This window comes from Lineus longissimus, chromosome 7 (assembly GCF_910592395.1).
Source record: "Lineus longissimus chromosome 7, tnLinLong1.2, whole genome shotgun sequence".
Taxonomy (NCBI): Eukaryota; Metazoa; Nemertea; class Pilidiophora; order Heteronemertea; family Lineidae; genus Lineus; species Lineus longissimus.
This window is the reverse complement of record NC_088314.1, coordinates 12434329-12460514: the sequence shown is the minus strand read 5'-3', so window position 1 is coordinate 12460514 and position 26186 is coordinate 12434329. Positions and strand designations below refer to the sequence as shown.

The 26186-nt window shown below is 43.0% G+C and overlaps 1 protein-coding gene across 4 annotated transcripts in view; it reads left to right on the top strand.

The window, feature by feature from the left end:
- Positions 1-26186, top strand: part of LOC135491759 (ubiquitin-like modifier-activating enzyme ATG7) — a 380340-nt gene that overhangs the window by 159385 nt on the left and 194769 nt on the right. For all 4 annotated transcript variants that reach the window (XR_010447875.1, XM_064777886.1, XM_064777888.1 and 1 more), the window contains exon 8: positions 18740-18830. Coding sequence is in view for 3 of the 4 variants with exons in the window: in XM_064777886.1 (XP_064633956.1) it covers positions 18740-18830 (91 nt within the window). In the remaining variant the exon portion in view is untranslated. The remainder of the gene's footprint in view (positions 1-18739; positions 18831-26186) is intronic.

Sequence of the window (26186 nt, the reverse complement as noted above, 5' to 3'; positions counted from 1 at the left end):
TAAGTTTTTCAAGCAGTATTTTGAATGCTGCCTCACATTCTCCACTCCAGTGAAAGGAGACCCCCTTCTTGGTCAGTTGGATGAGGGGATGCATCAGGGATGAAAAGTCCTTGATGAACCTTCTATAATATGAACCCAGGCCTATGATCCCTCGGACATCAGTGACATTTCGTGGAACGGGCCAATCTTTCAATTTCTGCACATTTTGCGCATTGGGTTTGACCCCATCTTTAGATACCGTGTGACCCAAGAAATTGACTTCGAGTTGCAGGAGGTGGCACTTTGAGGGCTTTAGTTTAAAACCGGCATCACGGATACGGGTAAAAACCTTTCGTAGCTTCACGATATGTGATTCAAAATCCACTGAGAAAGTGATGATGTCGTCCAGATAGAGGGCGCATACCCCCTCTGGCACTAACCCTTTTATGGCCAGCTCAATTAGCCGCTGGAAGGTCATCGGGGAGCCTGCTAGGCCCATCGGCATAGTCAGGTATTCAAAAAGTCCATGAGTTGTGGCAAAAGCAGTTTTTGGGATATCTTGCTCCCTAATGGGGACATTGTGGTAGGCCGACGTGACGTCAAGGGCACTAAAGTACACTGACCCAGACAGTTTATCAATCAGGGTGTCACATCTGGGGAGGGGTGTCGCTGGAATGTTAGTTGTCAATTTGTTGAGCATCCGATAGTCAACACAATGGCGGACGCCACCATCACGTTTTCGAACTAAGACGACCCCAGAGGCCCACGGGGAGGTCGACTCCCTCACAATGCCTTGGTTCAGCATCTTTTTCAGCGACTTCAACTCCTCTCCGGCAAAGGCCATAGGAACTTTTCTGGGAGCCTGCTTGAAAGGTTTAGCATCCCCAGTATCTATTTCATGCTCAACCAGGTGAGTCCTTCCTATATCGGCATCATCCTTGGAAAAGATATCAGAGAACTCCAGTATGAGTTCTTTTAGTGTGGTCTCTTCCTGGGGTGATTTTAGAGCCTCCTTGGCGCCATCTAGCATTGGCTGTAGGTACTCAGGTAATGTCATGTCTTGGGCGGGAGTAATAGGAGAGCCCTTTCCTACAGCTCGGATTCTATCAGTGACTCTGGGTTTAGGGCACATCTGAATCCGCCTTACAGTATCATCGTTGTCATGGCGACCAGACTCATGCCTTAGCACTGACGCTTTTGGCTTCCCAACTGTCCTGGCCACTCCTATCACCATGTCCTGCTTGATGGAGGCTGGGGCTTCGAAGGGGTTCATTACTCTTACTGGGACAGTGCAATCCTTGGTGGCATCAACAAGTGTTGGAGCAACGGCAATATTGCAATGCTGAACCATCACGGGGTTAGCCTCAATCAATAAACAGGCATCCTTTTTCCTGGTTGTGTTTGCTCTGTCCACAAGGCCTTGGATGATAACCTCTGACATAGCAGGAATAATGAAATGATCTGCAGCACGCACCCGTCGTGCTGTAATTGGTAATCCAATTTGCTTCAAGGGGATTAGTTGGCCCTTCAACATAATCCGGTTTTGGGACAGCAATATGTCCGCTGGGCCATCAGGGTCCCGCTGTAAAATGTCTGCCCCTAACAGCACTTCATCTTCAATGTCAGCGACTAACAATGGCTTCTCGAGTTTCAATGGCCCTAAGTCCATCCAAAACAGCGCTTTCCCGTAGTACGTGATGGACCCCCCATCAGCATTTGTTAGTAGGCCCCTCTTGGAGGGTGGAACTAATACCGGTCGCTCCGGTTCTGGAATTTTCATATAGGTGGCATGGGACATTATAGTCTTGGTCGACCCCGTGTCGACAGTGAATGTTACATCCAACCCCTGGATGTGGCCTTCTATGTATATTCCTGCATATGAAGGCTTTTGCCGCCTGATCGCCTCCAGGTCGGCCTCCTCCCCATCCCCAATATCGCTCTCACTTCCATCACCTTCCTCAACCTCAAGTGCTAACTCTGAGTCTGACAATGCTTCTGTTTCTTGGCCGACATTTACATCAATGCGGGCTGCCCCTTGGCCTACTGGGGTAGCCCGTTGCAGTTTGACGCCTGCTGTAGGGCTTGATCATTCCGTGGGGTAAAAGTGGGCGCATTAGGACTAATGGCGGTCCGTGCTGCCTGGGCAGCCACTGGTGGTGCAGATTGCATCACAACTGGCGGGTTGGTGCATTCTCGCGAGTAATGCCCATATTGTCGGCAACGGAAGCAGAGGATATTCTCCTTTGGTTGCCGGGGACGACCTGGCTGGCGGCCATGTTGCCCGCCACCCCAACGGCCTTGGGATGAGCCCTTCTTTTCAAGATTGCTCAGCCGTGACATCACATCTGTCATCATGCTAACAATCTTTGTCATCTCCTCACTAGGGGGAGCAGCGGGTGATGCATCCTGGCTAGGCTGCTGATTACCCGTCCCGTTACTGGTCGGTCTCTTGTGAGACTGAGTCTGAGGTTTGGCCCCATGGTTTTTAGCCATTCGCACATTCTCCTCATCAGATTCTTCAGTCTCAATGTCAGTCTCCCGGGTTATTTTCACTGGCTTCTTACGCTGAACCCGTTGTGTGTCCTTGAATCGGACTACCTCATAAACAGCTTGGTCGATATTCTTTGGATCTTTAATGTATTCAACATGAAAACGGACATCATCATCATGGAGGCCATCCAGAAACCTCCGGAGGAGATCCTCACTCCTGGTTTCGGCATCCCTTGACCCATAGGCCTTGCAATACAACCGTTTTAGCTCAGCAGCAAACTCGGAGGCGGACTCTCCTGCTTTTTGGGAGCGACACGAAAATTTGGCTCCATATGATTTTGCTGTTTCAATCCGCCTAAAGCGGTGATTTAGCTCTCTAATCAAAGCCCTATAATCACCCCTGACTGATTTGTCCAGCTGGCCGTAAACAAATTCAGCCGCGGCGCCCTGGAGCTTAGGGAGGAGGTGGTCCAGCTTCTCCTCAACGGTCCAGCCACATCGGCTGGCCACATCTGAAAATCGGTTATAGTATGCCTCCCAAGATTCCTTGGTGGTGTCTCTGAATGGCGGTAGCTTAGGACCCCTTGACAACTGATGACGGGGCCTTGGGGCTTCATCCTCAGTGTCGCTGTCACACCAGCGATCTAATGAGTTTTTCCTAGGCCGCTCAGAGCTTGAACTGGAAAGACTAGCCTTTCTAGGCCGTCGCACAGCCTTACTGGACCTGGGGACATGGGGAGTTTGCTGTGGCTCTTTATTCATACTAGCGCCATCCCCAATTGGTGCCTGAGGCGAGGACACATGGCCCTGGCTTGGGCTGGCTGAATGACTCACCAGCACGGTTGGCTGTACGGGCGGCTGCGGGGTCCATGAGGCATAGCCATAGCCATTACTAGTACTCATCAAAGGGTACTGCTGCGGGCCTAACGACATTTGGGGATTACCCATCCCAAACATTTGGCCATAACTCGTCCCCACCATCTGGGATTGGCCATGAGTGGCATAACTACTGGGGTGTGGGATTTGTCCTGCCGTCCAGGGTGGCATACGCTCGCCCCTGGATGTGTTCAATGCTGGCATCGGCATTGATACGGGATTCAGTAAGGCAGGCCCAGCCACGGACATCATTGTTGATCCGGCCACAGCCCCAGCCATGGTTCGAGTGGTGCTCATCACCACACTTGTACCACTCGTCATCATTACTACACTCGTGGTAGTAGGAGTCGTCACCCGGGACGGCATCATAGAGGGCCCAGCTCCCTGTGCTGGGGGAGCACTAGAACTCGAGATAGGGAGATTACTGGCTCCCTGATCAGGCCTACCTGCACTACTATCTTCCGCCAACATTATGCGTTGGTATACCTCGTCAATGTATTCGTCTGGTATCTCTGTTTCAGCCTCAGTGAAGTATTCATCAGATTCAGATTGAATCTCTCGCGGTAGCAATCGGATCGGGGTGAAATTCTTCCGTTTGGCTCTCAATCCCACTGATTTCCTGGGCATCGTGGTATCACTGGCATCAAGGGGAGGTTCGCATCACTGGACCCAGAAAGTATATCTGGATCCCACAGCTGTCACCAAAAATGTCACAACCTCGGGGCTAAAAGTGCCAGTGGTGACCTCCAGGTCAGAGCCTCTGGCCAAACTTACTGATCCTCCTTGTCATAAATTATCTCGGCCAAAATGACGCCCCCTGATATACACTGACATCAGGCGGGTAATCCAATTAAATAAAGTCCAGGCCAACAGTTAAAATATACGGCATCTATTCTCAATACTCACCCCACCCACACCCTGTTACAACATTAATATATACAGGTACATCACAATATTCAACACAATCGCACATAAATGGTCCCTCATAAAACATCAGGGAGACAGACCACTCATCCGTGGCATACAATAACTTCAGACATATGTCGTCAGGGCAACAGTTAGCAACTGTTGCAAATCAAGGCAGAATGGCAAGGGGTTAATCCTCAGGAGACCGGCATGGAAAAGTATTTAAAAAAAAAAACCTCTTGGAATAAAACTATTCCAAGAAGAATCAACCAACACCTCAATTCCAGGTGTATACAAGTTTTGCCCCAGCAAAACAGAAAGATTCCCGCAATTGAAGTTACCCGATACAAGAGATTCTGGGCCCGTTTACCAGTCCAACCTGGTGAGCTCGCCAGAAGCAAAAAAACTGGTCCAAAGAAAATTACGCGAGCTCAACACGCATATCGGGAGGTCTAGCGATTTCGAAATGGTCTGCAGTGACCGCAAGGCCCCAGTGATCCACCAGCAGCACGAGGGGTATGCAGAAAAAAAAGAATTTATATAAGTCAGAGACTTGAGCAAGTCACTGGCCTCTCCACAGACAGAGGAATAAAAAGGGTACCCTCAACTCCTGAAGAAAGGAGGAGATAAAAAAAACGTACCAATGCTCGACTCTTAGCAAGAGGAGAAAATCGTCTGCGTCTAATCGCATCTGAGCCGGTCTGCTCGGAAACCCACGCTATCCCATTAAATACCCGAAGTCCACGTGACCACATGATAATTCAACTGACATTCCGATCCACAATGCACTGCGCACACAAAGACACCCCCAATTAAAATATGAAAAGATCACCAAGCAACCCGATACAAAAGCCTTCGTTTCCTGGCAGAGATCGCACTGAATATAACTTAAAACACCGTAGTTCGAGGCACATGCTAAGGAGTGATTAAATAAGCTTACGATTAATCGAGATAAATTCCAAATTTGCAAGATAACAGAAGTTTTCGTTAGAGAGGTAACAATGAAATTTTAACTTTAGCGGTGCTGTAGGAAAGGAGGTCATTCGGCATTCCTCAGCCACTCACGTGATAGGAAGAACCAATAAAAATACGAGAAAATTGTAAACAGTGATGGCCGCCGTCCAGGTCACATGACCGATAAAATGGCGACGCATCCAGGAAATTGATAGAAAGAGTTGTTGACAATTTGTCCGAAAATAAACGAAATAAACCGTTGTGCCTGGAACTAGGTTTACATAAAAGGTTACGAAAATGAGAAGGTAATTTTGGTGACCGTTTCAACCTTCAAACAGTAGTATAAAGCTGAAATTTACTACTTTACACCCTCAGTCCTATGTTATTAGGTCATCCAGCTGAGCGCCAGGCCCTTGGGCCTCTTGTTGGTATGTGCATTGGGGGTGACTAGAGGAAGGTTCCTTACGAAAACGGGCTTGTTCCGATTATCATCAATATGGCCACCAGGGCGGCATGTTTGAAATTGGTTTCCGTCAATTTCGAGGAGAACCGTTCGTCAGATGAAATTAATTTTTTGTATGTACGTTGAGGGTGACTAGAGCGAGGTTCCTTTCGAAAACGGGCTTGTTCCGATTATCAATATGGCCACTAGGGCGGCGTGCTTGAAATCGGTTTCCGTCAATTTCGAGGAGAACCGTTCGTCCGATCAAATTCATTTTTAGCTCAGCTGACAAAGTCAGCAAAGCTCGTAATATTACTAAGGGAATGGTGTCTGTCCTTCCTTCCGTGTCACTTTTGGGCATTTTGTAACCGCAAGGCCTAGGCACTTCGTTGACGCTGCTTAATTAAGCGTAACCCAAGATGAACTCAGAAACCAAAAATCAGCGCGATCCGACCTACATTAAGCGAATGAGGTCATCGGGAAGTTTAACTTCATTCCTTTATACCTCGGTCCACAGAGGAAATATTGTTTTCGCATCTGGCCGAATATTTTTTGATAATTTTCATTTTTACTTGAAATGGAATTAGTTTAGTTTTCACCGCCAGTTGACGCTACAGGCACATTTAACTGAATTTTTGACGATTCAAAAGCCCGGGCTATGACGTATAGTTGCGCAGTTGTATTCTGCTCATGGAATTGGCCAAGGAACCAGGCTATATTTCAACATACCCACTGTGAGTGTGACCAGTCTAAAGATGAAAGATTGATTTTGCACTAGTTCCTTTCAGTGGGTAGTCATAAGGTCGTAAGGGACTACTTTCAGAAATTAGTTCTTGAAAAATTGGCAACAATTCTGTGAAAAAGATATTAGAAGTGCACGCTCTGTTCGCGAATTATTTTGAAGTGGAGAATTCCCGCAGTATGTGCAGTGAATCGGCTTGATTCTGTTTGGATTTTTTTTTAGTACTACGATTGTTACATGAGTAAAAAGTAGACATTCCAAGCAACACAATAATGTTACTCCCATAAAAATTGATTCAAAATTGACGGAGCTACGGCATTCTGTTCGGCAATTGGCAGCGCTGATAAAATACATTGCATGCTAATGTATGCCAAATGGCACACTTTAACCCTTTCGCTGCGGATGTACGCATTTTTGCGACCAAAAAAAATTTCCGATCTGTGCGGATGTACGCAGAACTGCGACTTGGGAGAGACCTGAATCAGACGATGTTTTCAATAGCAAATTAGTACAGGAACTTGTCGTTAGGTGTCCTGCCATGTTGTTTACCGCTAGAACTTCCGATTTCTAGGTGAAAACTTCGGTGTTTTTATTCAAAGTTTAGGCGATATTTTGAGTCCAAAGTTTTGTAAACAAATTTAAATGCCTCAGTCACGTGTTCGACGAACTGCAGAATCAATAATTGATGAAATAGTGAATTCGAGGCGTTAGAAGACGAGTCTGTTTAGTGATTATGATTCTGAACATAATGCCGATGTACACAGCGTGCATGGGGATTGAAAGTGTGCATGATTCAGGGTCCGAGGGGGATGATAGTGATAGCCTGGGTCAAGATGAAAAATGGTGTTTTTCTCCTCGTTGATTAATACTAATTAGCGTTATTTAGTTAATTAACATAATTTCAGGTGATTGACAAATGCATAATTTGAAAGTCCATGCTGTCCCCAACAACCTTTTCCAATAGTCCAAAGCTCTATCTCTTCTCCTTCAGGCTGTATATTGGCCTCAAAGTTACCTATGTTAAAATTGGCTTTTACAGTATTTTGGGGGCAGCAAGGAATCAATATTGAAATAATTTTGAGCGGCGCAGCGAAAGGGTTAAAAAGCGCTCATTGGACAACGTAGGGAATCACCAGAAATGACGTCATCGCTGGTACTAAAAAAAAATAGATGGGTTCCCGATCGACTCACTAGGGATTCGCAGTAGAGCACAATGTCATGAAAAACGAGCGCCCAAATTTGGTGAAAAATTTCACCAACTCTCAGGCGACTTTGAAATACACTCGAAAAAGGTGTGCTTTTAGCATTGTTCTAAAATCTGCCTTTGACTCCGCAAGTCTAATGTGTGTGGGCAGCCCATTCCATAGGAGTGGCGCCGCCACTCCTTGTGGAAGGATCTGTCTTGTAGAAGGATCTGTCACCAAAACGTATGCACTTGGTGCGTGGCTCCTGTAGAAGGAAAGCGGCATCTGAGGGAATAGGCTGACCCACGTCGGCGTTGTACCATATCAGTCAGGTAAGCCGGTGCCGCTCCATGGACTGCCTTGTAGGTGAGCAAGAGTATCTTAAACCCAACCCTTGCCTTGACAGGCAGCCAATGGAGCCGCATCAGAACCGGACTGATACAGTCAAACTTGGGAATCAAGCATGTAACCCTGTCTGCAGCATTTAGAACACGCTGCAACCTGCCATACTGCTGTTCCGTGATGCCGTAGAGGAGAGCATTGCAGTAGTCCAGGTAAGATGTAACAAACGCATGCACCATGGTGTTGGTGGTGCGAATCTGACGAATCTTGTCGAGGTCAAAGAAAGCTCTAGAGCAGACTTTACTGACATGAGTTTCCATCGACATATGTTCGTCAAAAAAGACACCCAGATTTCTGACTGACGTACTGGTGCTGACTGTCGAGTTCCCCACCCTGACTCCGTCAATGCTCACCTTCCCAAGCTGCTGCCTGGAGCCAATCAACATGCATTCTGTCTTAGTGTCATTTATGCAGAGATGGTTGTCAATAAACCATGCGCGCGCATCGCGTATGCACCGAACCACTGTCTCCACGGCCCCCTGCACATTTTCGACTGTGACTGGTCTGAATGACATGAACAGCTGGTTATCGTCAGAGTTACCAAGAAACCGAGGGGCATGTAGAGCCAACAGATGGTACAGACGGGACAGGTAAAACAGAAAAAGGACTGGGCCCAGACAGCTTCCCTGTGGGACACCACAGTTCAGATTGAAGCGCTTTGAATGGCAGTCGCCCAGGACAATTTGTTGGCCTCTTCCTACGAGGTAGGACTCCAACCACTTTAGAACTGTTCCAGAGATACCGAAATCCTCTTTCATTATGGTTAGAAGATTTGTCACATTGACAGTGTCAAATGCCGCACTTAAGTCTAGTAGGACTAACAGGCACACTTCTTGTTTGTCCATTTTCATCAAGATATCACTCTGGACCTTTACCAATGCAGTCTTTGTAGAGAAGTTCTGACTCCTGTAATCTCTACCTTATTAAAAAAAAAGACAGTGGTGTTAGTCCCATGTTTAACAGCCGTTGGGTGGCGCTCGTGTCGCTTGTGTCGGAAATGAAGAAAGTAGTTCGGTAAGCGCTAGATTTCTGCCATTAATGACCTTTACGGAGCAGCATCTGTCGCCAAATTAATTAACAACATATCTTGCTGAGTATGGCAAAGACACGGATCTTTGCCGTGTGTAAGAAAAACCTGGCGAGCACTTCCACCTATTGTATACTCAGCAAGATATGTTGTTAATTAACTTGGCGACAGATACTGCTGCGTGGAGGTCATTAATGGCAGAAATCTAACGCAACCGAACTACTCCCTTCATTTCCGACACGAGCGACACCAGCGCCGCCCAACGGCTGTTAAACATACAACTGTATAACACAACGTCTGTATTAAACAACGTCTGTATAAAACCACGTCTGTTAAACAATACGACCCTAATTCACAACCTCCGTAAATCGCCATGTCTATAATTACTAACGTCTTAAATTTGTTAATGTCATAAATTCTAATGTCTTTAATTTAACCACCCAAATTTGCAACCTCCTTATCAAATTGTTAACGTCCATATAAAACTTGCAACCTCCATTTATTGCGGATATAACCGCCCATAGCTGTACAGCCCAGCCTGGACATACTACAGTTGTCCATGGAGATGTCACATCCTCTCTGACACTTCTTGTCTGTAAAGCTACCGAAACAACATACTGAACTAGGGATATCTTCCATTGCCTCCTGTAATATTTGCATACCATTACCATGGATGATTAGTTCAATCATATTTCATCCAGCTGGCAGCTCTGCATTGGAAATTTTAGTGGTATAACGTGTTCTCTTGACCTTCAAACAGTAGTATAAAGCCGATATTTACTACTTTACACCCTCAGTCCTGTGTTATTAGGTCATCCAGCTGAGCGCCAGGCCCTTGGGCCTCTTGTTGGTATGTACGTTGGGGGTGACTAGAGGAAGGTACCTTTCGAAAACCGGCTCGTTCTGATTCTCAATATGGTCACCAGGGCGACGTGCTTGAAATCGGTTTCCGTCAATTTCGAGGAGAACCGTTCGTGCAGGCACATTGACTGAATTTTGGCGATTTCAAATTTGGCGGTTGCTCAACTTTGTTGCAAGCAGTGCCGCTGATTGGCCGATCAATAGAAGAGATGCTACCGTTTAGAAATGGCAGTAGTTGCTGCTTCAATAAAGGGGAGTGAAATTTCTCATGTTCAATCGGTTGATACTCTTTTAGTCAACATGACCATGTACCTGAAATTTTTTTAGGTACTGAAAGAGTCTATATAATTCAGACTTATAAATAGTTTTTTGTAATATTGCGGAAATTTTGTGCTCAAATTAGCGAAAGTTGGTGCTCGTCTCATATCATTTTAGAGCGAGAAATTTGTTTCCGTCAATCTCTACCAGTGAAAATCACTTGCATAGCTTCGAATTTTTGTGAAAATAAGTATCTGAACTTAGTTTCAAATAGTCTAGAGAGTTACCTTTGAGGTGATACATATGGTATGGGATAAATATTTGTGGAATCTGTGAAATTCGGTTTTCAAACGTGGCGATGATGCAAGCGATCTTGCCTGAATTTTGCAAGTCCTGATATGACGACCGGGTGTCAAAAATCACTCGCTTAAATTCAATTCAAAGATCGAAAATAATATCTGAACTTAGTTTCAAATAGCCTACGCAATTATCATTTCGGTGATATATAATGCATGCATGTAATAATTGATTGATCTGCCTAAAACGCGCAATTAAAACGGCGAAAGATCTTTATAAACACTCTAGTGGCGGTCGCTCTAAATAACGACCGGTAGGGCCCGGAGTCTGGCGGAGAAAAAAAAGTAGGTTGAATCGGGATTTTTATGCACTTTTAACTGTATATATATATGTTGTTTAGATGTATTTCTAACAGTTCTGTAACTTTGATGACCAAGCTTGCACCCAAAGTTGGTAAAATTGATGCTTGTTTATGGACTGCGCTGGCGACCGGAGAATTCGCCGTCGGCCATTTTGGCTACGGTCCTGAGTTGTTGTGTTTGGCTATTTTGGAACAAATCTCCCCATTTACGTTTGTTTTCTCCCTGTCTGGTCATTGGCCGTGACAACAATTATTTTGAAAGTCACATTATGACATCGTAGTATGAATATCCACGGCAGTTTCATTACGCAGCAATGCTCATGTTTTTGGTTTGCAATCCTGTACTGTCTGTATACTGCGCTGTGCATGGCTGTGCTGTAGGCTGTAAAAAAAGACAAAAACGATAGCCTAGCCCTATAGGACAGGCTTAGAGTATAACTCAACAGGCCCTCATGATTCATTTGATGGACACCTTATTTGTTCGACCTCATCATTAAGTCCACTAGATCCTGTTCTGTCACATGTCGTAGACGATGGACAATTTTCAAAATGAAGTACACCACTCGCTCATCTTTAAGCCCAGCTCTCGGCTCACATCATGTGGGCACGGTTGGCTGTTGAGTGTTACTGTTATGGTTCAGTCTGTGAGACTTATTTAAAGAGGTTACACTTTTATTTTGAATTGGAAAACAGCCCACAGGACTGACTTTTCACTGAGTAATAAGTGTGCCCTTCGAAGGTTAAGTCTCTTCCTGGATTTGCTTCCATAGATGCCTTGTTCAGGATATCATCTGACAAATGCCTGATCAAGCACAGACTGTATCCGGTGGTGTACATTTCCCCGTCTATGTCACCCTTTTTTAGCTCAGCTGAAAAGCTGAGCTATTCATATGAGTAAATGGTAGAATGAGTGTCCGTCTGTCTGTCTGTCTGTCTGTCTGTCTGTCTGTCTGTCTGTCCGTTAAACAGGCACGTTTCAAAACTATGGCGGATAGGCGATAGATTTTCCCTCTGAGGCGTTGAGACCCTTCAGGACTCCTGAATAGACCAAATGTGGGTCCGGCAGGATGAGCGGTTTGGCCACTAGGTGGCACCGAGCAAAATTTTCCAAAAACTTTTCCAGCAGCTGATTTCTCAGTTGGGGATCATGAATCAAATCTAATTTTATAGAGCAAAGCTTTCTCTTTCATTATCAATAGGCGTAGTTCATGAATTTCTCACCAGGTGGTGTTACTGGCACAATTTAGTGAGCACCCTCCAAGAAGAGCATTTTAAATTTCGCGCGAGTTATCCCACGTCCAATCACACATGCAGCGAACGTCACGTCTCGAGTCTGCGCAGTTCAGACGTAAGGAGACCATGCTATGGAATAGATCGCGTTCTGTCAATTCAGAGGTAAGTTCTCATTAAATTCACAATTTCATAGGCGATAATATTTGGCTGCTTGTGTTATTGCATGTTGATGACATTAGGGAAGGCTTGGATTGTTTAATTGGATGTGATTAATTTGAAATTGTTCGTCGACGATCGTTGAAAAACGATCTGCGAAATGCAGCTTGGTTGGTCTGAGAAACGATGTCAAAGTCCGGCTTTAAATCATGGATTTCTCAACAAATAACTCTTGTCACACAGCAGAACTAATGTGAATAAACAAGACAATAATAAACATCGTTCTGATATCATCGGGTAAGGTTGCCAATGTACATAAACAGTGTAATTGAGGATCGACTCCAGCGATTTGAAATGTCAACAAACAATAAATGCGATAGCGGATACACACTGACACTTGCACACTGTACATAGCACAATGCTTCAAACGGGGCCGATTCATCACTCTTATCACAATGTATTCCCAATCATATCAATGAACTTCCTTGATCATTCGGCCCTAGCGCCTTATCAGTTGTTGTTGGCCTTGTATTTGATAATATGAGGAAGGCTCAGGCCTTGATAGGGAGCTCTTCGTTAATAGGGCTGGTAAGCGAGAAGACTTGGTGGGGGGGGGGGGTTATATAGTTAGGATGATGCCATCATGGCAGTTTACCGAAGAAGCAGTTGGCTAGCACACAATGTCAATGATTGATGGCGAGTAGTTGGTGGGTGGGAGAGGGGGGATATAGTTAGGATGATGCCATCATGGCAGTTGACCCAGTAGACGCTGTCGCAGTATAGAAAATAAGTGGGGAGAATGTGGGAAACTAAACACAACAGGAGAAGGATAGGTATTTTTGCCCGGAGATAAGCATAATGATCCCAAGACCCAAGTGTAATTAAGATTTATATTCTAATTCAAAAAGACCAACGTCGCCTAGACATACAGTCATGCATAGACTGATGTAGCACAATGCATGAGACACCCTGTATAACGCAAATTTGAAAAAATTTCACCTCTATGCCTTATAACTTCAAGATTAGCACCTGATCACTTGGTCAAACTTGGTCAAACTTGGTCAGATGTATTCTACAATACAAGAGATATGCTATTCAGAAATGTATTGGTTTGTGTGAGAGTAACGTACTGCCAAGTCTACAGCCGCTGGAACAGGGGTATGCATGAAATGACGTCGCGTCATTTTTGGAGGCAGGTAGGCCTGGCCTCCGCACCGGCTTGTGAGACCTGAGGGTAGCGCGTGCGTTTGAGTTAAGTGCGCATGCGCTTTCTACGGAAAATTAAAATGGCCAGTGTTGTGGACGAGTGGTTTCAGGTTTCACGGTAGGATTTTGACATGGAAACGGGGAAATAGACATTGAGACCAATGTACTTTCAAGATTATTGCATTATTAATGGAACCAGACCGTTGACATATTGTCACACCCCATGATATTGACGAAATCGTCGTCGAAACGGGCAGCCCCGGACCGATCATGTTGGTGCGCTTGAAACTACGGAAAAGTTAGCAGACGGAAAATCTTTTGCGGAATTTTGCCAGTTCAAAGCACGATCTCGTCGCGGAAAGAGAAAAATAATCTCTGGCAGCGATGCAGCTTGTTGTTTAATGCATTTCGATTCGCCCCAGGGTATCGTTACACTTTGATTCGGCCCTGTTTTGACGAAATCTTCAACCGAACAGCGGCTTCTCTGCGTAAACATCGTAGCGTCCTGCTGAATTGTTTGGAAAAAGAAAATCTCTCCCCAGGTAAATTGCTGTGCGTTAGCGTATACGATTCGCGTGCAAAAATGTCACCTGGGTGCAGAGGTTTTCTGGTTCCGGTCAACCGGGTCAAGTTTTTTTCGTTGACGGTATACACACACACATTCGACCCTTAACCATAAAGCTCGCTTAAGAGCTCCCTAATATGTAAAGTCAAGGACTTAGTGAGCCCCCCTTTAGGTCGGGGGAGCTCCCCCGAACCCCCCTACGAGCATATGTTAAGTGCAAGCTCGAACAACTACAGCTGTTACAATGGGGGGACACCGCCCAAACCCCCCTCCGTCGACATAGGTTTTTACCAGTGCGTTGGGGGGAAGCTCCCCCCAAACCCCCCCGGTGGACAGTCAACTAGCCCTTCTGTGTCATACTGCTGGAGGGGGGGTGCGATGGGACCATCCATAGTAATTATAGTTCCTTCCGACACATTTTTGTTTTGGTAATGTAATACATTGTGATTGTCCTTATTCACGGTAAATGGGTTGTCTTCATGCATTCACTTTCGAAACGCATTTTAAAATAGATGTTACGTCCTGTTAATGGGCACGTCATCATCGCGTACATTTGGGAAAAACTCCCTAACGAGACCGGAGCAGACGGCTGAAAGTAGTTTATTTATTGGCCACTAGGGTACAGAATGTACGTCGCTCACCCGAATTTTTCACGCAACTTTTGCTAAATAGAGCTAGTTCTAGTTTGTGATTCATATTGATACTTCAGATTTTGGCAGAAGACCAATATAACTTAGTCGTCAGTGTGGTTTTAAGCTGGAAAAATGTATTTGTGCCTTTTTTGGACGGGTGTGTGCGATTGTTTTGTTTTTATGTCACGTGACCTCGATCATGTCGACACAAAATTGAAATAAACCACCCTTTTCTGTCATTATTTAGGACGGATATTTCTCTAATAAAAATGTTAATATAATTGGCCAATTTCTTAGGCATATGATGTAGCGAATTCCCATGAAGATTTAAATTGATTTCAATCAATGGGATAGCAACCACCACCGGAAGATCGCGGAGAAATCGGTAAACTCAACGGAGTTAATTCAGAAAAATACCAAAAAAAATTGTTTGTAGGATATACAATATTTACTCTCTTTATTTCTCATCAAATCAGTATATACTCCCACACACACGTGTATCTTAAGAGCCCCTCCTAAAGGGGGGCTTATAAAACTTGGCTAGCTTACCTATTCGATCAAAATTAAAATGTTATCTCCTCATCATGTTTTGCAGGACAGGAATGATCTGCAGCTGCATTTGAACATATTTGGTGACCACATCTCAAAGATGACCAAGAGAGAGGATCGAGCTATGACTTTGCACATCCCATCGACTTCGGTGTTCACCAGTGCAATCATCAGAAGAGCCAGGCAATTCTAGTATTCAAGTATTTCATTCTGTAATACTTACCTCAAAATTTACTAAATAAAGAAAACCGCATGTGGCAGTTGGTTAAAAAAATCAAGTTTATCTGTTTAAAGTTTTTACTTGCTATCATTATTATCGACATTTCAATGGTGGCAGCTAAGGTTTGTTAAGAGTTTCACTTGACTTAAGCAGGGTGTACACTAGTAAAATATTAGCAACATTTTACCAACATTTTACCAACATTTTTACAACAATTTTACAACAAGCTCTTCAAGGCCCTGTGTTCACTAGCAACAAAATTGCAACAAATTAGCAACATTTTTACAACATGTTGGTAAATTGTTGCAAACTTTTTAGTGGGAACAAAGGGAAATAGGTATTTTGGAGGGAAAATGGATGATTCCAAGGAGAGAAGATGTGTTTTGAGTGCTTCTGCAGCAATTTTAGCTGTCATTGTTGAGAGACGGAAGAGGCGGCGAAATAACCAAAGAGAATATGGACCAGGCCCTGGATCAAAATGAGGGTGGATGATGGGGCATACCACTGCCTGTTAAGGCCGCGTATCCATAGGGTATGCCCCTGTGTAGTGTGGCGTTATGGTGTAACAGCCTTGTGACCTGGCGCTATGCCCTGCGTCTCCATTGGATATTCCTTTTTGGTCATGTAGGCCTTTGTAGTCCTCATTTCGCAGCGGTCAATCGCGTTTATCCACACGCTGTCATTATTTCAGAAGACAATTTCTTATGAATATTGAAAATGAAAATACAAGTAACTTGTATTTTCACTTGCAACATCAAATTGACATGTACATGTATATAAAACCTGACTTTTAAGCAACAAATAACAGGTTCGTGCTTGTTATGATAATCATCAGTTTCGGGGTCCCAGAGTAGTTCCCGTTGATGAACCTCTTGAATTAATTTCGCCTCAGACATTGCTTCCGTGTTGTTCACTCGCAAAAGAATGGACATGTTCAATCCCAATATGGGCCTATATTCCCAATCCACAGTGCATATATGCCCGCAATGTGACACGGCATAACCTATGGGAACGATCAATAACACCAACGAAGGTTCATTGTCCGTGTGGCGCGCCAGGCGGTAAAAAGGGAATGTTGTGCAGGGCACGGAACAGCCTATGGATACGCAGCCTAAAGGAGTTGCGGCTGACTGACAAGCCGTCATACAAAAACTTCTAGAAAAGGTTTCATCACCCTACGAAGCAAGACACTCACTTGAGAGTTGCTATACCTGCTTCTTGTTCAGGTCACATGAACTCCGGTAGATCACATGACGCAAATCCTATTTCTGATTGGCTGAAGAGTTTGCAACATTTTTACAACATGCAACAAAGAATTGCATTGCATTTAATTTGCAACAATTTTACAACATGTTGTAAGACGCGTTTTGCTCTGTACACACTACGCAACATTTTTGCAACATTTGTTGCAACTGGAAATGTAAAAATGTTGCTAATATTTTACTAGTGTACACAGGACTTTAGGCAATAATAGAGTTGGGTAGAGCATTTTGTTAATGTTACCCTTTTAGTTGGGGAAACTGGTGCCTTCTGCATTAGGTGGACCCCACTTACTCATCTGTCAGACCGGCCTCACACGTCGGCAGTAGAGTTTAAGGTCCAGTCTGCGAGATTTACCCATTTCTACCCAGCCAAAAGCGGGTGATTGGGCTAGTCTCTCCATGTGATTCAATTCGCATGGATTCTTGTGTCCCGGTGCTGAAAGGATCCCTCCACAAGGGCAGACTACATCCGGTGGCACTGAAGTATGGAAGAAAGACAGAAGACGACCAATTTGCGAAAAGGATCATCATCATCATCATCATGGTAACAGCTGAGGATGAATCATGTTGCTGTGTGTAGAATTGATGGTCCAATATAGGTTAGGTTATCTGTTTGCGCACACATTGCAAGGGTGGAGCTTGCTTGAAGTAGATTGCGCCAGTCTACCGCAATTCACTGTTACACATCCAGAAGCTAATATCCTTAGGCTTTGAGTCCTTAGTTTAGTAGAGTTTGACGAGTAATGTAATATATACGAACAACGCAGCAACAACTCAGCTGAGCGCCAGGCCCTTGGGCCTCTTGTTATTCAGTCAGTGTTTAATTTCTCTTCTCTTTTTGTAAAGATTAACTGTTGTTGGTTATTGCAAGAGGAGTCGTTGGCACATTTCAAGTCCAGGAAAGCACTTGCTGTTCCCACATTCAGAGTAAGGTGTGCTTACTCGTTTTACTGCTTTTACTGCCATTCACGGAGAGCGTTATCAAATATCTGCCGCAAGGCAACAAATATCTGCCGCCAGGCGCTTCAAATATCTGCCGCACTAATAAAGTTCATTTTGTTAACCAACTCTTTATCTTCTTTTCTTCACATACAAAAAAGACGATCCCAAACATTTGGCTGCATCCAATTCATCAATGTCCAGACAACAGTTGGTTCATTTGACCATTGTAAAGTACCAGGCCCCACCTCACAAAATACACTGTAATAATTATGTACCTTGTGTCCATGTGCATGTTATTAGTTCCCCCTATGCTGCATGAAGACAAGGACTCCACTCTTTGACGTCACCACACAACTCCTTGACGTCATCACACACCCCACTACTGCAACGGCAATAGAAATGACTTTACGTCATAATAGCAGGGTGACGTCAACTCAGTACTTCAGCATGCACTGGTATAGGAAGAAGGTCTTTCGCACCAGCACTTCTGCGTGCTAGACGTTACAGCTTCACGTTGCCTCATAATAACAGCGTACCAACACACACTTGGCCCTTGCCTTCACCTATCCATTTCAGCTGAGCGCCAGGCCCTTGGGCCTCTTGTTGGTATGTACATTGGGGGTGACTAGAGGAAGGTTCCTTTCGAAAACCGGCTCGTTCTGATTCTCAATATGGCCACCAGGGCGGCGTGTTTGAAATTGGTTTCCGTCAATTTCGAGGAGAACCGTGCGTCCGATCAAATTTATTTCTGATATGTACGTTGGGGGTGACTAACGGAAGGTTCCTTTCAAAAACCGGCTCATTCTGATTCTCAATATGGTCACCAGGGCAACGTGCTTGAAATCGGTTTCCGTCAATTTCGAGGAGAACGGCTTGGAGGATGGAATCAATTTTTAGTGGGTGTAGGCCTAATGCAGTTTTGTAAGGGGAAGGTTCCTTTCGAAAATCGGCGCGATTCGAAATTCAATATGGCCGCCACACTCACATCTTCAAAATAGGTTTCCACAATTTTAATTTCCATATCCAAACTAGTCACTCCACTAAGCCAACTTCACCATTATCTCACCTTCAACCTTAATAGGCTGAGGGGTTATGCTTGCTTTGCGATGCTATTTTCTTGCAATTGTTGTTTTGGGAATTATTTGTTCTATCTTTCCTTTTACCGTGTATATCTCTTTTTTCCCATCCTCATCAGACTGTCCAAAATGTGTTGGCTGGGAGAAGAATGAAAATCAGAGTCTTGGCCCAAGGAAAGTCAACCTGAGTGCAACTATGGATCCATCGAGGTCAGTCAATACCTTACCTTTAAGGAAAATTTGTGTCCTTTTTCACCATGGTAAACTGACAGCTTTTCCCCATAGTGAATTGGGACAGCGAAATATTTCACCATGATGAGCAAGGTAAATGCTTTTATTCTTTGCCATGGTAAACCCTAATTTCACCATTATCGACATGCGGGTTTTTTTGTAAGGGAACATAGATGTAATGTCTAATCATTAATACAAAGACATTTGGTGATATGTATAATGTCAAGTAAATGTTTTTACTGAAGTTTTGTGCAGAAGCATGTGTTTGTAAGAGAACACTGGTGCAATGTCTAACTGTTTTGACAAAGACTTTGGCAATATGTATAATGGCAAGTAAATGCTTTTATGTTGGTTTTGTTCAGAAATGCTTGTGTAGATGTACGTTATTTTGCCTGATAGGTGTCCCATTCTCTGTGGCATTATTGGGTGTAATGGGAGACTGCGTCTAAGTAAACATTTTGACCAATAGTTATAAATTAGTTTCGCTGTTCGTTGCACTTGAATACTCTCGATATTAGTTTTTGAGGCCAACAGTACTATTGAAATTCCCGATTACTGGGATGTATATACGTAACATAATTGGCATTATCATATACTAGAGGCTAAATAAGAAGTGCTCTGCTTGATGGAGCGAGTTTTGTCAATAACATTCTCAAAAATGAGTATGAAGGACAAATACAAGCAAAAAAACCTGATTAAAATGATTTTCGTCCACCAATGTTTGGATGTTAGGTCCCATTCCGGGATGTGTGGTCCCATCCCTGAGCTCTTCTTTTGTTTCTGTCAGCGGACAACAGAAAATGCATTGCTTTGGTTTTCGTGGGATGTTCTGTCCCATACCCCCCAACCCCTGTAGAAGCTTTGAAACTGTTTATTTGGAGCAGACAGAGGTAGTCATGTGGGTTTAATGTGCGCCCCATTATCATCTTGCGCTAAATGTGCTTTTGAAGATGGCTGCTAACAGATCTGAGCTATGAACTCTACAGTAATATGGAAATGAACTCTCTTTCTCAGATCTGCTCAAAACTCATGAAAACTAGATGCCATGAAGAGATACTTTTAATTGTTGCTATCTTCAAAACAGAATATCATTAAATTCTTCCAATAAACATTGTTCTAAATCCAATTCCATACCGCGGACAAGAAGCTCTTATAGCATGAGGAGTTGTAAGCCTACTCTGACTCAGCTAACTTCTTGCGTACAGAAAAATTACTCAGGTTTGTTTATTTTGTTAACAAATTGTAAACACTTCTTTTAATTTTTCCCTATCCATGTTTGTACATGTATAGCCGCTATAGGAGTGGATCTTTTATAAGTTGTAACAAAAGGATTGGACCGGTATGGAATATTGATTGAATAAAAAACAATTTTCAATCGATGCCAATGGATTACTCTCAGAATAAGGGTGCAGACCCTGATGAGTTTATTCTTGCATGGCGGATGGGATGCCAGTGTAACAGGTTCAATTTGAACAGTTTGAAGAGTTTATTCCCCCTTTAAGTCTGCTATGACCAATGGTTTAGCTCAGGTTATTTTGGGCCTTCACGGTCCCTGAGCCTTATGTCATTTCATTGTATGTGCTTTATCAGCTATTATTGTTTGTATAGTTTTCCTGGTCTACTGAGTTTCCCTCCAAATTCAGTTAGCCTTGGGATCCCGAACTGTGTACATGCATGTTGTAGACCTGGTCAGATGAGTTTAATATAAACATTTCTATATATTTGATTTCTTCCTTTTTCATCAACAATGTCACAAGGATTGGAACAGTGAATCTGTGGACATGAAGACTGATATAATACAGTATTACACCAGCACAGACTTAATTCATGGATTTTTTTCCAGCAGTTCTGTACAATTTAAAATGTCAATCAATGTCATACTTCGCGCCTGCACGGGGTCGTGACAATGCTTCTAAAGAATCAGAGAATATTTATAGGCCAGACTTTTTAGCCCGCTAGGTCATAGACCAATAGGGCTCATGCTGTGCTCGGGGGTGGTAAGTGGTGGTCTGTTGTGCGTCTGTCCGTCGGTCAGTTCATAAACATTTTGCCTTGTCAGCGCTCTACTGTTTTCATTTTTTGACTGATCATTTTCATCTTCCATATGTGCATAATGGTCTTCCATATGTGCATATGGACCCAAGATCTAGGCCAAGTTCGATTTTGAGCGCAATTTTATTCCTAATCTGGCCACCAGGGGGCTTTTCGTTAAAAACTAAAAATTGCTTTTTTGCTCACCGTAGGGGAGTCTATACAATACCGCTGTGTCCGTCGTCCGTCGTCGTCCGTCGTCGTCGTCGTCGTTGTCCGTCGTATCCTAGTTCAAAAACAGTGGCACGTTTTTTAACCGCTAGGTCTATGAACTTAAAACTTTGTACACATGACCCCCTAGGTCAGATGACCCGTGACACTAAATTTCTGTCCGATCTGATTCTCTACTTGGCCACCAGGGGGCCAAATGTGGATATCTAAAAAGTGTGATATCTCGCTTATTAGTGACTTGTTTTCGATAAAACTTTTGTGGTAGGTACTCATAGCAAGGATACATCATATATCGTACGGGTTTTTAATTTGATCTACTTTTCAAGGTCGCAGAGGTCAAATGGCGTGAATTGGCCATTTGAGTGTAACTATGGCACGTTTCTCAACCACCAAAGCTATGAGCTTGAAACTTGGTACATATAACCCCCTATATCAGATAACCTCTGGTGCTGAATTTCAGCCTGATCTAATTCTTGACTTTGCCACCAGGGGGCAAAGGAAGAAGTGCAATAGCCTGCTTATTAGCAAATTGTTTTTGATGAATTTTTTATGGCTGGGACCCCTAGCAAGGTTACCTTAGATGTTGCACGATTTTTCGGATTTGACCTACTTTTTGAGGTCGCAGAGGTCAAATGGAGTAAATTTGCCGTTTGAGTGTAACTATGGCACGTTTCTCAACCGCAACAGTTATGAACTTGAAACTTTGAACAAATGACCCCCTAGGTCAGTTGACCTTTTACACTGAATTTTGGTTCGGTCTGATTATTGACTTGGCCACCAGGGGGCCCAAACTCAAAACTCAAAAAGTGTGATTTCTCGCTTATTACTGATTTGTTTTTGATAAAAGTTTCATGGTAGGTACTCCCAGCAAGGATACATCACATATCTTACGGGTTTTTGGCTCACCGTAAGGGGAGTCTATATGATAGCGCTGTGTCCGTCGTCGTCGTCGTCGTCGTCGTCGTATCCTAACAGTGGCACGTTTCTTAACTGCTAGGGCTATGAACTTGAAACTTTGTACACAGAATGCCCTAGGTCAGCTGACCCTTGACACTGATTTTCGGTCCGATCTGATTCTCTGTTTGGCCACCAGGGGGCCAAATGTCGATATCTAAAAAGTGTGATATCTCGCTTATTAGTGACTTGTTTTCGATAAAACTTTTGTTGTAGGTACTCATAGCAAATATACATTTTATATTATACAGGTTTTTAATTTGACCTTGTTTTCAAGGTCGCAGAGGTCATATGGCGTAAATTGGCCATTAGAGTGTAAACTATGGCACGTTTCTTAAAAACTAAAGCTATGAACTTGAAACTTGGTACATATAACCCCCTATATCACATTGCCTCTGGTGCTGAATTTTGGTTCGATCTGATTCCTAACTTTGCCACCAGGGGGCCAAAAGTGGAAATCTAAAAAGTGTGATATCTCGCTTATAAGTGACTTGTTTTCAATAAAATTCTTATGGTAGGTACTGTTAGGAAGAATACATCACATGTTATACGAGTTTTCAATTTGACCTACTTTTCAAGGTCACAGAAGTCATATGGCGTAAATTGGCTGTTAGAGTGTAAACTATGGCACGTTTCTTAACCAGTAAAGCTATGAACTTGAAAGTTGGTGCATATAACCCCCTACATCAGATAACGTCTGATGTTGAATTTTGGCATGATCTGATTCTTTATTCGGCCACCAGGGGGCCATAACGGAAAAAGGAAGAAGTGCAATATCTTGCTTATTTGAGTGAATTCTTTTCGATAAAATTTTTTGGCAGGGACTCCTAGCAAGGATACATCACATTTCCGATGATTTTTGGATTTGACCTCCTTTTCTAGGTCACAGAGGTCAAATGGCGTAAATTGACCGTTCGAGTGTAACTATGGCACGTTTCTTAACTGCTAAAGCTATGAACTTGAAAGTTGGTACATGTAACCCCCTACATCAGATAATCTCTGACACCGAATTTTGGCCTGATATGATTCTTGATTTGGCCACTAGGGGGTCAAAACTGAAAAAGTAGGACGTGCAATATCTCGCTTATTAATGACTTTTTTTCGATGAATTTTTTATTGCAGGGACTCTTAGCAATCACACGATATTGATCTGATTGATGTCATAGACAATTATTGGTTGGATCATAAACTTATATATACTGCCCTGTCTTATTACTTGACATCAATACACATCTAAAAAAGTCTTCATGCCTGATTGTGTTCACCATATTCACCTCTAAACTAAGCATGATCCTGCCTACTAAATGATGTATACGGTGAGCACAATGGCCCCTGTCCGTTTCATTGATTTGACCCACCTTTCAAGTTCACAGAGGTCAAAGTTGAAAACTTTACCGTTCTTGGTACATTTTGTCGTTGTTCAATGTAAAGAGTTTTAATTTTGTGTAATGATGCATCTAAGAAGCCACTATTTGTATGCCAAGTTTCAGCCAGATCGGAATTTAAATATGGCCGAAATTGCATGTTTTGTGGGTTTTTCCTCGTATTGTGGCAATCCAAAGGTCGTGAGTTCAAACCCCGGTCAAGGACAGCCAAAAATATTTTTATTTTTCATCTTTTCCTTTTTTCTTTTCTGAGTTCTATCTTACATTTTCTTCATTTTTTGATTTATTTGGTGCCATAGATTTAATTAGGCGGCCATCTTGGAAATCGTTTTTTGCCGATTGCTGTAGTGTAACGATTGATGAAATTGTTATGGTCGGGTGGATGTGTCTACATCACATATCACCCTGGTTTGTTATTTGACCTACCTGTCAGGGTCACTGAGGTCAAAGTTAAAAATATATTCACCATTGTCATGGAGTGGCACGTTTCTTCACTATCATTTTCACCTAGACTCTACAAGCTTGGAACCACAAGTCTCGGATTCACCACTTGGCCAGGGCCGGCTCTGAACTGGTCACAGATGCATGTATAAATTATGAGAGGCCTACATACTGTAGCACTTTCTGTAACTGTCTACAAAAAATACTTACGGTGAGCACAATGGCCCCTGGCCATTTCATTAGCTCAGCTGATCAAAGGTCAGCAGAGCTGGTCAAATAGCTATTCAGTGTATGTGAGTGAGTCAGTGAGTGAGTGAGTCCATCGGTTCAACTATACCCCGACGTTTTGTAACGACTGAAACCAGACACTTCAGATTTATAGTAGTTGTTGATCTTGGCAAACTCTGATCAGAAACCAAAAATGAGCGCAATTCGACCTACTTCCTGCGAGCGAGACGCTGTAAAAGAAATTTGCCTATCTCGGCATAGGCACATTAGAATCAGTCACAATATACTTTAATATTATAACAAAAATTTTACATAATTATAAATTTTTGAAAAAGTTGAAATTTTGATCAGGAGGGGGCGCAACGTGCCTTGGAATATTTTTCGTCAATTCAAATTCCCGCCCAGACGTCATCTATCAATGAGGTTTACTATTCGCCAGGTATCAAAATGGCGGCTGCAGATCAACGCTTTCGGTGTTGATGTGGTAAGTAAAATATCAAATTTTTATCCAGCTGTATCTTCGATGTTCATGACCATCGGGTGCATATGTTTTTATTAAAACGTCGAGTAGTGATGGATCTTTTCAAATTTGCCTAAAGTTTTTAATCAATTGAAGCCAGAGGTTTTCATTTGGTACCCGTAGTTTTATAATTTTCAAAAAATTATTGAAGTGGTGGTTGGTATTTTAGGCCAAATAATTTCGACATTTTGGCAATAACTTTGCGTTGGATCCCCATCAATTATTATTTTAGCATTAAGGGTTGCATCGAAATTAGAAATGGCCAGTTTTTACAAACATGACTGAGTGGCGCATGAAGAGGTCATGGGGTAGTTTGGATCAGACAACGAACGAGACGACAAGTTTATCAGTGGTATCAACAGAAACCAATCAACAGTCCTGTGTCGGATCTGCATAAAATCGTTATTTTGCCGTACAAAGCATGATTATATATTTATTTTGTTATTTTACTGTTATGTCATGGGTAATAATGTATCTGAAATACAAACATTTTCTTATTATTTTTAGACTTAAAGAAATACAGACTTAGACACCATGGTCCGCAATAATCAAGTGTTTGGTCATCCACTGATCGGCAGAGTATACACAGCCCGAGTTTCCCAGAATGCAGCATTCTCTCCACCGTTATTTTTCCTCGTGGTAAGCCATTGTTTTTTTTGCAGTGTTTCATGAAGCAATTATTGTCAAATTATGTTGCATTATGTCCTGATGAATTCGTTTATTACGAAGACTAAGATCTTGTTCAATAACAGACTCAAGTTTTATTCCTTTAGCTTCGACCTTCTTCAAGACATCATATCATCATGACAAATTTGGCAATGCATAGGCCTATGACATGTGGGCTGCGCTGTATCAGATCAGCTGGTCGATCAGTGCATGCACTGTACACTGCATGTGTGTGTATTGCGGTTATACTGTTATACTAAACCACGACCAATAGAAAACATCTGATAAGAGAAATGTAGCCTAAAGGCCTTCGTCTATCATGCATCTGAAGAAATGCTGCCAGTTTTTGGGTCATCCTGACAATGAATTTTGGTCCGGTCCGATTCTCGACCTGGCCACCAGGCCAGGGGGCTAATTGTCAAAACTGAAAATATATGTTTTCTCCCTTAATACTGGTCTTAAAAATTTGAAAAAAAATTTGGTAGGTACTGCTTGCAATTATGCATCATATGTCCTCCCTATTTTTGATTTGACATACTTTTCAAGGTTACAGAGGTCAAACTCTTGAAATTTCATCGAAAGTGACATGTTTTGTCATTATTTGTGGTGTATTCTACAAATTTAATATGTAGATACCTATTAGGCAGCTGTACATGTTGACCAAAAATTAAGTCAGTAAGATGTACTTTTCAATGTCACAGATGTCAAACTCTTAAATTTCACTAAAAAAGTAGCACATTTTGTCATTATCTGTCAATTTGCTGTGTAGACGCCATTGGCATCCTTACATGTTGATTATGAATAAGGTCAATGTGACCTACTTTTTAAGGTAACAGAGGTCAAATGATGTAAATTGCCTGTAGTTAATCGAAGGATATT